The sequence below is a fragment of the Xenopus laevis genome, chromosome 4L (assembly GCF_017654675.1).
Source record: "Xenopus laevis strain J_2021 chromosome 4L, Xenopus_laevis_v10.1, whole genome shotgun sequence".
NCBI classification, from domain to species: domain Eukaryota; kingdom Metazoa; phylum Chordata; class Amphibia; order Anura; family Pipidae; genus Xenopus; species Xenopus laevis.
Genome location: NC_054377.1, coordinates 24,375,046 through 24,388,386, shown reverse-complemented (window position 1 = coordinate 24,388,386; position 13,341 = coordinate 24,375,046). Strand labels below are relative to the sequence as shown.

General features: G+C 39.7%; 1 protein-coding gene across 1 annotated transcript; it reads right to left on the bottom strand.

The window, feature by feature from the left end:
• Window positions 1-2,317: 2,317 nt before the first annotated feature.
• LOC108713883 (basic leucine zipper transcriptional factor ATF-like 3) lies at window positions 2,318-11,807 on the bottom strand. The gene is made up of 3 exons (XM_018257567.2): window positions 10,894-11,807; window positions 3,919-4,026; window positions 2,318-3,193 (listed from the first exon to the last, which is right to left on the bottom strand). The coding sequence occupies exons 1-3, from the start codon at window positions 10,969-10,971 to the stop codon at window positions 2,993-2,995; spliced, it is 387 nt and encodes a 128-aa protein (XP_018113056.1). The 5' UTR covers window positions 10,972-11,807; the 3' UTR covers window positions 2,318-2,992.
• Window positions 11,808-13,341: the final 1,534 nt, after the last annotated feature.

Here is a 13,341-nt window from a genome sequence, read left to right as displayed (position 1 = left end):
AGAAACCACAGTATGACGGGACTCCCCCTAGCTTTAGTCCAAATGGCCCTAAACCCCTTGGGTGGAGCGGGGATGGTGGGGCTCACCCTAGTTACGGCGAAGGTAGACCCACCCACTCGTGCTGTTCCTTGGAGACACTTGGGCATTGGAGCCCATGCCTTCGGGTAGGACTCGGAAAGGATGATTCAATATCATCTGCCTAACCCTAGTCCCAACCCTACTAACCCAGGGAGGATTGAGGAAACTAAGGAGGACATGATTAAAGATATAGACAACTGAATTATTCTGACATCCACATTTATTTATTTTTGTTTATTCAAGAGACACAAACATACTGAACATACATTAGAGGTAGACGTTGTATTGTATCTTAAAATAAAGTTATATGTAAATATATTAACATCAGTCTAGACCTTTTTGTAGTTTGTAGGACTCTTTATAAAAGTCAAATAAATACAAGGTGGAGCTTTATAAATATAGCTTGTATAACTATAGTATGAATTGTATGTATTCTTCTGTGACTTTTCCCAGAGTTAAAGGGGTTGTTCACCTCTGAGTTAACTTTTAGTATGATGTAAAGAGATATATTCTAAAACAACTGGATTATAAATAGGAGATCAGCAATCTGGTTGTTATGGTCCAAATTCCCCTAGCAACCATGCATGATTTTGAATAGGAGACTGGAATATAAATAGGAGAGGGACTGACTAGAAAGAAGAGTAACAGAAAGTAGTAATAACAATACATTTGTAGCCTTACAGAGCATTTGGTTTTTAGATGGTGGCAGTGACCCCCATTTGAAAGCTGGAAAGCGTCAGAAAAAGACAAATAATTCTAAAACTATAAATAAAAGAAATATAAAGGTCCATTGAATAGTTGATTATAACTGGCCGTTCTATAACATACTAAAAGTTAAACTAAAGTTGAACCACCACTTTGATTCGAAATCATACCTTTATAAACAGTAAGCCTGAACAAGATGTGTTTTTAGCTGTAGGTTCTTGAGGACAACTATAATGCTAATTTCAACTCTTCAGAACAAAAATTAAGGCTAACATAAAATGACACTTGCTATTTCCCAGTAGGATACATGTGTTTGTGAGGAGTAATAATTCCGCATTAGCAGCATAACTACACTAGTTATTTATTAATAAGAACATGACAAATATATCTGTGTAGCAAGAAATCTAGGGCAAAGCGCTACCTATTTTTTAACCCATAGTACAATATTTTTTACTCTCCACAATTCTATTATGATTGCGACCAAGCACAGCATTGCATTTCCCACAATTGCATCCAATGCATCAAAACCAGTTGCAACTGAGTGTTCGTTCGTGGATCGGGTACAGTTACAGCTAGAATTCTCTTAGCGTTAAAGGACATGTAAAGTCTAAAATAGAATAAGGCTAGAAATGCTATATTTTGTATACTAAACATAAATATGAACTTACTGCACCAAAAGCCTAATCAAACAAATAATTTATGCTTTCAACGTTGGCTACAGGGTATCACCATCTTGTAACTTTGTTAAACATCTTTGCAAGACTAAGACTGTGCACATGCTCAGTGTGGTCTGGGCTGCTTAGAGATCGTCATAAACAAAGCTGCTTGAGTTCTGCATGGCTGGGAAGTAAGGCGGGGGCTCCCCCTGCTGTTCATAAGTATGATTGTTTCCCTGCTCAGCAGTTAGGGACCATCTGACAATTCCTATCCACAGCAGTAAATGAAGGGAGAATTTCACTGCATACAGTTAGGTTTTTTATAAAAATGGTAAAAAATTTTAATTAAAGTATATTGGAGATAGGTTTCTTTTTCATTAAAGAAAGTAAAAATGGGATTTTATTTTTTTGCCTTTACATGCCCTTTCAGGGAAAATTCAGTATAGGGCAAATTTTCGATTCGGAAGGCTTCACCGTCAGACCTTAATTTGCAGCTCATACACTAATTCACGAAGATGCAAAGTTACGTCTCAGCAGCTCAAGTTTTGCGTAAATTCGTAAGTGTGAGCATTTCATAGCAAACTTTCCCTAACGTTCATTTCTGCCTAACGAAAATTCATAGTACACTTACTCTTTCAATTTGAATAGGCCGGGTACATATAGGTCATATATATATATGTCTTGATGTTGGAGAAATTGCTTGAAGTGGCCACTTATTATTACACATCTCCAAGGAAGCAAAATAAAGACAAAAGAGATCCTCTAATGCCCTAGACATGAGACCAGCCTAAAACAAATGTGGCATGCCCTCAAAAAGTTAAAAAAATATTAAAACAAAAATATTTACAACTTTTAAACACAATCCCACTTTAAAATATAAAAAAACGCCAGCATTTTATTTCATTTTTATAACTTTTCGGCATTCAGGATATGACGTCACTGACATAAGATAAAGGAGGATGTAGCCTAATCTTATCAATTTGCCAGGTATAAACTCTGGAAAACTCTGGTGAAAAGAGTAACGTAATGGAAAATTTGCACTTTAGTGAATTTGTGGAGTAACGATCGTTCGTCTGAGCGAAAATGCGCTTGGTGAAAGGGCACGAAACTTAGTTAGCGATGCTCTATTAGTGAATTATCGATGTCCCTGCGAATGGTATTTCTGGCAAATTTTCTCTAGTGACGGCCACTTCGCCCTTTAGTAAATTTGCCTCTTAGAGTGTGGCTGTTTATATTTTGGTTCTGTAGCAGTAGCCAGTAAAAGGTCCTTGAGGATGATTGACATCTGCAGCATTTTAACTGTTTAGGTACTTTCTCCTCCTCAATGATCCACTGCATGTTCACCGTCACTTTAATGGAAACATTTTCTTTTTCCTTTTTGAAAAATAAATCGGAATCCGTACAACTGGACCAAAGGAAGAACAATATCACTATCTTCAGCCTGGCTATGATGGCACAAAGTCAAGAGTAGATGCATCAATACAGGGTGAAGGGCTTGGGCTACATTATTGGTGCTTTACTGCAGTTAGGTAAATTGTTTAGTCTTTTCACGGTTATTGAATGAAGGGAAACTCATTATCTGATGGGGACCAAAGGTCCGGTTGCTGTAGCAGCTCCAACATGATTTCTGTGGTGAGCAGCAAGCACGCTGGTTCATGCTCCTCTAAGACTTTAGTCAGATGCAGTTGTTCCTTTTGCAAACTCTGAATTTCCTTGCATAGTGCTGCATTTTCTTTCTCTAATTTCTCATATTCCTGGAAGAGAGAGAAAAAGGATAGTGCATTATATTCTGTGCATGTGAAAACACATAGGCTAATGACTTGACTCTTTGGATCGGATGTGAAAGCTCTACTATGTGCAGGATGCATTAGTAATACTGTAACGCATGGTACTTTGTCATATAGAGACATATTGTCTCATTTACTGTTTCAATAAATAAGCACCTGTTCTTTAAATGGGTTAACCTGTAGCATGTTACACTTTTTGGACACACCCGCTTGGTTGGTGCCCCCCAGTATTTCATTACACCATGGCCTAAAAAATGTCATGACACTGTGACCCCAAAGTAGGCCTCCAAGCATTACATAAAAGACACAGTGGTGGCTCCCAATCCCTCTAATTACTTCTCAGCTATACGTGCTCAGGTCAGAATTGATACAAAATTTTGTGTTTTCAAACACAATTTGTTGTGTGCAATGGCTTCAAAATTTGTCTGCGCACATATGGGTACACACCTTAGAAGGAACATTGCCCCCAAGTATTTGGTGGAATCACATCTCACTTTGCTGAAGTGGCAATCTGGGACTCAGGGCTGGGTCAACAGGAAAAGTATTAAAATTATGTTGAAACCAAGAACAATTCCCTTATCTGCGCAATATTGTTTTAATTTAGATCTGTTACATTTGTTCATTAATATGGGAGAAAAACATGGAAACGACCTAAGCTACTTGGCCGTGAAAAATGGCCTGGCTTCTAGTACCTGATGTAGTATATCTGCTCGATTGGTGTGTTTTTTCCGACTCTTGTAAGCTGATACTCGATTCCGCTCTCTTTTCTTGAGCTTAGTTATATCTGCGTCTATATCACACTGTGGAAAAAAAGCGCATTTAAAACAAATGGTTAGATTTGTGTATACAGCAATGATATGACTTTATATCAAAACGTTGCAAGTTGTTTGAAACTTCAGCAACAAATCACAGATTCTACCGGATTCAGTAATTTCCATAGCAGAGTGCATGAAAAGGATAATTATTTAACAAGCTACCCTTCACTAATCTAACAATCCTATTTTGCCCGCAGTCCCCATTACTGAAGTTAATACTGAGCTCATGAATTTTTGGTAGAAGACGGTAGGTCCTGATATGCTGCGGTTGGATGTAAAAAGTACCATAGCGTGTAGATACCAGCAAATGGTAAGGAATTGGATTGGGGTTGCAGAGGAGTAAGAAAGGATGTGAGAGTGGTAGGTATGAATGGAAGTATTAAAATTAGACAAGTAGAAAAAATAGGGAGGGCTTATAAACTTGTGTATGGCTAGCTTTAGGGTGGTGGCAGATGGGGAGATTAGTGCCTAGCGACAAACCTTCACTACTTTGGACAACTAATCTCCCCAAATGCCTTCGGGGGACTTCAGATTCGTATGCCATCCCGCCGGTGATTCTTATTCTTGCCGGCGGGATGGCATAAGAATCTGAAGTCTGAAGTCACCCAAGTTTCCTCAAGAGGCAGCTTCAGAAATCCGAAGCTATTCATATGCCACCCCACCGGCGATTCATATTCTTGCTGGCGGAGTGGCGGGAAGGCATTTGGGGAGATTAGTCAACCGAATAAGAAGGCATTTGGGGAGATTAGTCGCCACCCGAAGTTTCCTCGAGAGGCAGCTTCGGAAATCTGAAGCTATTCGTATGCCACCCCAACGGCGATTCATATTCTTGCTGGCGGGAAGGCATTTGGGGAGATTAGTCACCCGAATAAGAAGGCATTTGGGGAGTTTAGTCGCCACCCGAAGTTTCCTCGAGAGGCAGCTTCGGAAATCTGAAGCTATTCGTATGCCACCCCAACGGCGATTTATATTCTTGCTGGCTGGAAGGCATTTGGGGGGGATTAGTCGAGTAGAAAAAATAGGGAGGGCTTATAAACTTATAAACTTGTGTATGGCTAGCTTTAGGGTGGTGGCAGATGGGGAGATTAGTGCCTAGCGACAAACCTTCACTGCTATGCCATCCCACCGGTGATTCTTATTCTTGCTGGCGGGATGGCATAAGAATCTGACGTCTTAAGTCACCCGAAGTTTTCCTCGAGAGACAGCTTCAGAAATCCGAAGCTATTCCTATGCCACCCCACCGGTGATTCATATTCTTGCTGGCGGGAAGGCATTTGGGGAGATTGGTCGCCCGAATAAGAAGGCATTTGGGGAGATTAGTCGCCTGAAGAAGTGAAGTTTTGTCGCTGGGCGACTAATCTCCCCATCTGCCACCACCCTAACTCTCATAAATCTGCTTCCTTGTAAGCATGCCATAGCAATAAAAGTACAAAAAACAAACACGTTTAAATTAGATGACCTGCTGTGACAAGAATGATGGCAAATATATTTTTAAGGTTTAGGTCATGGTGACATTTAGAGCTGGCTGACAAAACAACATGATACATCTGCCTGTAATAACATTTGTAAATATAAGAAAGACATTTTGGCACAGTTTGTTATTTTCCTTTATTTATGTCAAAAATGTTCCAAAAATGTTTCCCTGCTTCACAGAGATGTTACATCCTTCAAAGCAGTCCCTATAACCTTCACACACACATTACACAGAGGGTGCCCTGGCTGAAATCAAATCTTGGATCTCAGTGGCAATCTCCCATAGACTCCATTTTAATCAAATCATTCTAATTTTTGAACACGATTTCCTTTTTCTCTGTACTGATAAAACAGTACCTTGAACGTGATCCAAACTAAGATATAATGAATCCTTATTGAAAGCAAAACCAGCCTATTGTTATAATGTTTAAATCATGTTTAGTAGACTTGGCATGGAGATCGAAATTATGGAAAGATTCTAGATAACAGGTCCCATACTTGTACTATTAACCTGGTTCTCCAATAAGGTCTGCAACATTTTGTATTTGTACAAAAAGGTTGGTAGATTATAGCTTAAAGGGGAAGTAAAGTCTAAAATAGAATAAGGTTAGAAATGCTGTATTTTGTGTACTAAACATAAACATGAACTTACTGCACCACAAGCCTAATCAAACAAATGATTTATGCTTTCAAAGTTGGCCACAGGGGGTCACCATCTTGTAACTTTGTTAAACATCTTTGCAAGACCAAGACTGTGCACATGATCATTGTGGTGAACTGCTTAGGGATCGTCATAAATTATCAAAACTGCACATGTCAGATAATATCTGCCAGAAGCTGATAGAGCAAGATTGATTAATAATCAGAATATGCAAATGGCACTGGGTCCTGTGTAATTGTAATCTAATGTGGATTTTATCGTTTTTGTATTGTTTAATACAAACTTTCTCCAACTCTGCAGAACCACTGACTGCCGCAAAATAATCCTCCAAATAGAATCCCAGTTTATCTGTTTAAATCTGGCTCCATGATATTTGTCCCTGCAGCTGGAGTTGGAAACAGTAAAGGGGATGAAAAGGCAAAAATAAAATCCAATACAAATCTCTACACAGTCGCCAACTGCTCTACAGGGAAACAAAGCTGCTTGAGTTCTGCATGGCTGGGAGGTAAGGCGGGGGCTCCCCCTGCTGTTCATAAGTATGATTGTTTCCCTGCACAGCAGTTAGGGACCGTCTGACAATTCCTATCCACAGCAGTAAATGAAGGGAGAATTTCACTGCATACAGTCAGGTTTCTTAAAAAAATTGTACACATTTTTTAATTAAAGTATATTGGAGATAGGTTTCTTATTTATTAAAGAAAGTAAAAAATGGATTTTATTGTTTTGCCTTTACATGCCCTTTAAAGCTGAGGCTCTTTGTGCTGTCCCCCATCTAAATGTGAATCCAGTATTAGTTAGGTGGAAGTCCATGGCTTGTGGAGGAGACACGCACAAAGGGAACCATGGAAGTAACATCTCCTCAAGGCTGGCGGTCATACCAAAGCTTCCTTGCATCCTTGGTGGTTGTGGAACCAGAACCATAAAAAGAAAAAAAGTGTCTTTTCATAAATCCCCTACAATAGATTTTACAGTGAATGGATGCTACACACTGCTGTATATATATATATATATATATATATATATATATATATATATATATATATATATATATATATATATATATATATAATACACAAAAGCCATGAATATCCTGTAAATTATATCCTTATAAATACATGACTCACTAAAACTTGTGTATTATAATAAATAAAGTAGCCCTTGTTGGAAAATATAAGGATATTAGAAGTAATCTTGGAGTTCCATGACCTGTATAAAAGAACTCTTGTGTTTTAATATGGTCATGGAGCTCCTCGGAGACTTATAACATCCTTATATTTTACAAGAGCAGGGTACTTTATTCACTATATATATAGGCACCCAAGGGCCTGTGCCTAGGACGGCAGCTTTTGGGGGGTGGCTTTCAGGTGCCTATATAATTGAATACATTTTTTGAAAGAAAAATCCCCCTCCCCCAGTTGTGGGAGACTTAGACTTTGCAGAAACCCAACAGTGGAGCTTGGGGGGTGAGGGGTAAATAGTTTGTTGCACTGAATGCTGGAAGTGTCGTATGCCGGAAGTGACATCACACGTGTCCATGTGTATGATGTCACTTCCGTATGTTGGGAGCGCTGTAAGGTCTGGTGCCTAGGGTGGCCCTGGACCTAAATACAGCCCTGGTTACCAGGTCTGGAACTCTGACAGCTGAAAATGCAGACCGAGTATTAGCCCCAACGCTGCAATCTGCCCTAATCTTGCCTGCACCCGGAACCATTGAGAGTAATTTAACTCTCCTCCCTATTACTAATAATAATTGTTTGTTGCCTTTCCCTAACCTCTGCCTTTTACTTCTGTCTGTATCCCAGCTGCCAGCTGACTCACTAGAATTATTTGCCCTTTGCCACTCCTGCTATTCTGTACAGCACAGTTAATGCCACTGACCTTCAACATCATTGTTCTGAAATAATCAAGTTTATCTTCACTATCCCTCTCTCAGCATCTGTTTCTCCTCATTCTGTTTTCATTCAGCAGGTGGGTGTCAGATGAATGATCCAATATTAGTAATGGGCGAATTTGCGCCGTTTCGCTTCGCCGAAAAATTCGCGAATTTCGCGAAACGGCGAAAAATTCGCGAAACGGCGCCGGCGTCTCATTTTTGACGCCGGCGCCCGTTTTTCCGACGCCGGCGCCCGTTTTTTGACGCCGGCGTCCGTTTTTCGAAAAAAATTTTTGACGCCGGCGAATTTTTTTCCGCGAATTTTCGCGGGCGTTTCGCGAATTTATTCGCTGGCGGCGAATCGCGCAAATTCGCCGCGAATTCGCGCCTGGCGAATAAATTCACCCATCCCTATCCAATATATCTTATAGAGGGGTTCCTTTTGCCTAGAAGATGTATTAGAGCTCACTCTATTAAAAGCACCAGAAATCATGTCTCTCTACATGCAGGATTTGTGCAAAAGGCAGTTATTTTGTTTGTACTGGAATAAGTTATTTGAATGAGCTCTAATACATTTGCTAGGAAAGGGAGCCCCGCCTATAAGATATATTGGATCTAACTGTCACTGACACAAGGGTTGCCAATAATCTACATGACCCTATGCAGTCTGGCTTTCGACCTGCACACTCCACTGAGACTGCCTTATGTAGAGTTGCAAATGATCTCCAGGCTGCTAAGGCCAAAGGGCATTACTCTATTCTCATTCTCCTGGACTTATCTTCTGCTTTTGATATTGTTAACCATTCTGTTCTAATGCAAGTTCTCCATTCAATTGGTTTCTGTAATCAAGCTGCATCCTGGTTCTCTTCCTAACTTTCTGACCGCTCCTTCTCTGTTACTTTTGCAAACAAATCCTCTCCTCCTGTTCATCTTAATGTGGGGGTACCTCTGTACTCGGTCCTCTGTTGTTCTCCTTGTACACTCTCTCTTTAGGAGACCTTATATCTTCATTTGGCCTTAAATATCACCTCTATGCCAATGACATTCAGATATATTTAGACACTCCCTCACTAAACTCTGAAGTTCAAACCCAGATCGCAGACTGCTTAGTAGCTATCTCTTCCTGGATGAACCAACGCCACCTCAAACTCAACTTGGCCAAGAATGAGCTCATGGTCTTTCCACCCAAACAGAGCCCTTTCACCATTACTATTGATGACATGACTATTAACCCGGTTAACTCAGCACGCTGCTCAGGGGTTTTGACCAGTCCCTCTCCTTCTCTAACCATATTAATAATACTGCCAAAACCTGTCGTTTCTTCCTCCGCAATATAGCCAAGATACGCCCATTTCTTTCACAAACAACAGCCAAAACATTAATCCATGCCCAATCTCCTCCTAACTGGTCTTCCTGACTCACATCTCTCTCCCCTCCAATCAATCTTAAACTCTGCTATTAGGATCCTTCTGCTCTCTCCTAAAAGGGAACCTGCTCAACCCCAACTAAAATCCTTAGTGTGGCTGCCTGTTAAGCAAAGGATTGCATATAAAACCCTTCTACTAACATCCAAAGGAGCTCCTCACTACATTTCTCTTTCTCTTGTCTCACTATACATTCCTGGTTGTCTTCTCCGCTCTTCTCAGAGCCACCTTCTCTTCACACCATCCATATACACTGCCACCTCTCGTCTCAAACCCTTCTATCTTGCTGCTTCTTACCTCTGAAATTCCATCCCTGAATTCCTCCTTAAGGAATCCTCTCTTAATCTTTTCAAGAAAAGAGTCTACCTTTTGGACCACTAGAACATTAGCCTAGTCCTGTCCCTACTGACTACGCCTTACCTTGTGCACTTTTTCATCTCCAATTTGTTCCTGTATGTTAGCCTCCCATCCACTTAGATTGTAAGCTCTGCAGGGCAGGGGCCTCCTTCCCACTATGGGGCAACTTCACTAAGGCGCGAAGCGCCGAACGCTAGCGTTAATTCGCTAGCGTTTGGCATTTTCGCTACTGCGCAAATTCACTAACGAACGCTGGCGTAGTTTCGCTAGTGTAACTTCGCAACCTTACGCCAGGCGAATCTTCGCTAGCGACGAAACTACGCAAATTCACTAACTTGTGCAGTGTAGTGAACGCTACCTTTTACGCTAGACTTCCTTCGCCACCTCAGACCTGGTGAAGCGCAATAGAGTAGATAGGGATTGTTTCAAAAAAAGTAAATTTTTTTTCTAAGTCCCAAAAAACGCTGGCGTGTTTTCTACATGATGGGTGATAGGCTGAAAAAGATCGAAATTTTTTTGGGGCTCCCCTTCCTCCCCCCTACATTTCCTGACTCATGGCAACTTACCTAGACAGTGGGCACATGTGTAGGGCAAAATAAAATTTTTATGTGCTGATTTGAAGGTTTTCTAGGCATTTGTAGTGCAGATACGTGTTCCTCCATTGAAATTTGAATTTCGCGCCGTATGCAAATTAGCCTTCGCTAGCGCAACTTCGCTTTATATAGCGAATCAACGCTAGCGCAACTTCGCAACCTTACGCTACCCCTGTGCGCAACTTTGGATTTTAGTGAGTTTGCGGAGCCCTGGCGAAACTTCGCCTGGCGAAGTGCGGCGAAGTTGCGCCTGGCGCAACTTCGCATCTTAGTGAATTTGCCCCTATGTCTCTTACCACATAGCACTTAAGCTCTTTGTCCTATGATTTGGTATATATTTATTATGTGATTTGTCTCCCCATGTATACTTTTATATACATTGTACTTTTATGCACTGTACAGCGCTGCGGCTCCTTAACAGCCCTTTACAAATAAAGTTATACATAAAAACATACAAATTGTCATACTTACATTATTAGGCAAACATGTCTCATGCTTTGTGTCCAATGATCTCTTCATTTTAGTTATATCTTTATGTCCGTCCTTCATACTTAGAAATTGCAAGTACAAAAATAAAAACGATATGTCCTAGATAATATCTTGCAAAAATATTCTTGAAAAAGGTCTGTCTGAGTGTTTTTAGCAACTAAAATAGAAAATCTAAAAAGCAGTCTGGTTGTGCATAAAATATAAATACAGCACATTATATGATCATGAGTCTTAGAAAAAGTCTATAATATATTAAAAATTGTAATTAAATATGCTTTTTATATTTGAAATGAAATTACATATACCCAGAATCGGCTGATTAAACATGTGTACGAGTCAAACAAAAGTTGATTTATAAATTCCAACAAGAAATTGCTCCAAACAGTAGAAGCATTAAAAATAGCAGCAGAAATGTACCCACATTAAGATTTAGCAGCAGCTTCCAGTAAAAATGAGAGTAGAAAGGAAATACTGGGGTGTTAAATAAAAGAAGTCAGGAGGTGTAGAATCCCAAGACTTTTATCCCAGTAGAATTTCCTTTGCCAAAGATTAATTGAAGTCCCAGGGCAGGCATGCTTTTCTTCAGAAAGAGGAAACAAACTAATGATTCTTTTAATGATCCAGAGGTTTTATAGAATTGCTGCAGCAAGATGAGCCAGGATCCGGCTGACTTTAGTTTCATTTTCACTTTAAATAATGTTAAAAGACTGCTCAAGTGGGTGGTACACTGAGGTAAACTGAGCTGTTTTGGATGATTGATGGCAGGAGAAGAATGCAGGAGTGGAAAGAGCATTTGGCTGGTGTAAGCATTTGAAACATTCATATAGTCACATATTTAAAGGAACAGTAACACCAAAAAATGAAAGTGTTTTAAAGTAATGAAAATATCATGTAGAGTTGCCCTACACTGCTAAAACTGATCTGTTTGCTTCAGAAACACTACTATAGTTTATATAAACAAGCTGATGTGTAGCAATGGCAGAAACTGAAAAAAAGGCTATATGGCACAGGTTAAATAGTGGATAATAGATAACATTATGTTCTATAGAGCTTATCTGCTGTGTAACTTTCTCCTTTGAATGGCTGCCCCATTGCTACACAGCAGCTTATTTATATAAACAATAGTAGTGTTTCTAAAGCAAACACACCAGTTTTAGTCCATACTTCCCAACTGTCCCTTTTTCGGAGGGACAGTCCCTCTTTTTACAGCTCAACCCGCAGTCCCTCATTTGTACTGGAAAGTCTTTTCTCTGCACTGAACAGCCAGAAAAAGAAACAATTTTGAGACACAAAAACACAGTTTAGATAAGGAGAAATATTTTCAAACTTTCATAACCTGCCAAATTTTGTAAAACAAACATGATAATTAGGGGGTGGGGCCACAGAAAGGGGTGTGGTCAAAAAATTGCTGCGCTACATGCGGAAAAAATTTTTTTGTCCCTCTTTTTATTTCCAAAATGTTGAGAGGTATGGTTTTACCAGTGCAGGGCACCACTGCATTATATTTGTATTACTTTAAAACAATTTCATTTTTTGATGTTACTGGTCCTTTAAAAGGCTAGTTTAAAGGGCATGTAAAGTCTAAAATAGAATAAGGCTAGAAATACTGTATTTTGTATACTAAATATAAACATGAACTTACTGCACCACAAGCCTAATCAAATAAATAATTTATGCTTTCAAAGTTGGCTACAGGGGGTCACCATCTTGTAACTTTGTTAAACATCTTTGCAAGACTAAGACTGTGCACATGCTCAGTGTGGTCTGGGCTGCTTAGGGATTGTCATTAACAAAGCTGCTTGAGTGGGAAGTAAGGCGGGGGCTCCCCCTGCTGTTCATAAGTATGATTGTTCTCTGCTCAGCAGTTAGGGACCATCTGACAATTCCTATCCACAGCGGTAAATGAAGGGAGAATTTCACTGCACACAGTCAGGATTCTTATAAAAACGGTATAATTTTTTAATTAAAGTATATTGGAGATAGGTTTCTTTTTCATTAAGGAAAGTAAAAATGTGATTTAATTTTTTTGCCTTTACATGCCCTTTAATATAATAAAAGACTCTCGGGGAAAATGCATGAATAGTTAATACCCATGGAAAAGAAATATATAAAATTAGGCTTAATTGTTGCACAGCAATGGTGTCCCTGATTATCTGTAGCTCAATGGGTGAGGCCACATTTTAAAGCTATGGCAATGGTGTTGATTTGGCTCCAATGGTGTCGATTTGGCTGCAAGCCCGGAGCTACTAAAAATAACGGATACCAGTACACTTTGCACAGTGTGCGCCTTTGCCCTTATCGACTCATTTTCTATGTAATTATTTACTGTACTCGTTGTTATATGAAGAGAACACATGTCCTTACTGGAAGAGGCTATAAACTGATGGATAACCTACCTCCTTTATCTCATTTTATTTTTCTTATATGCCA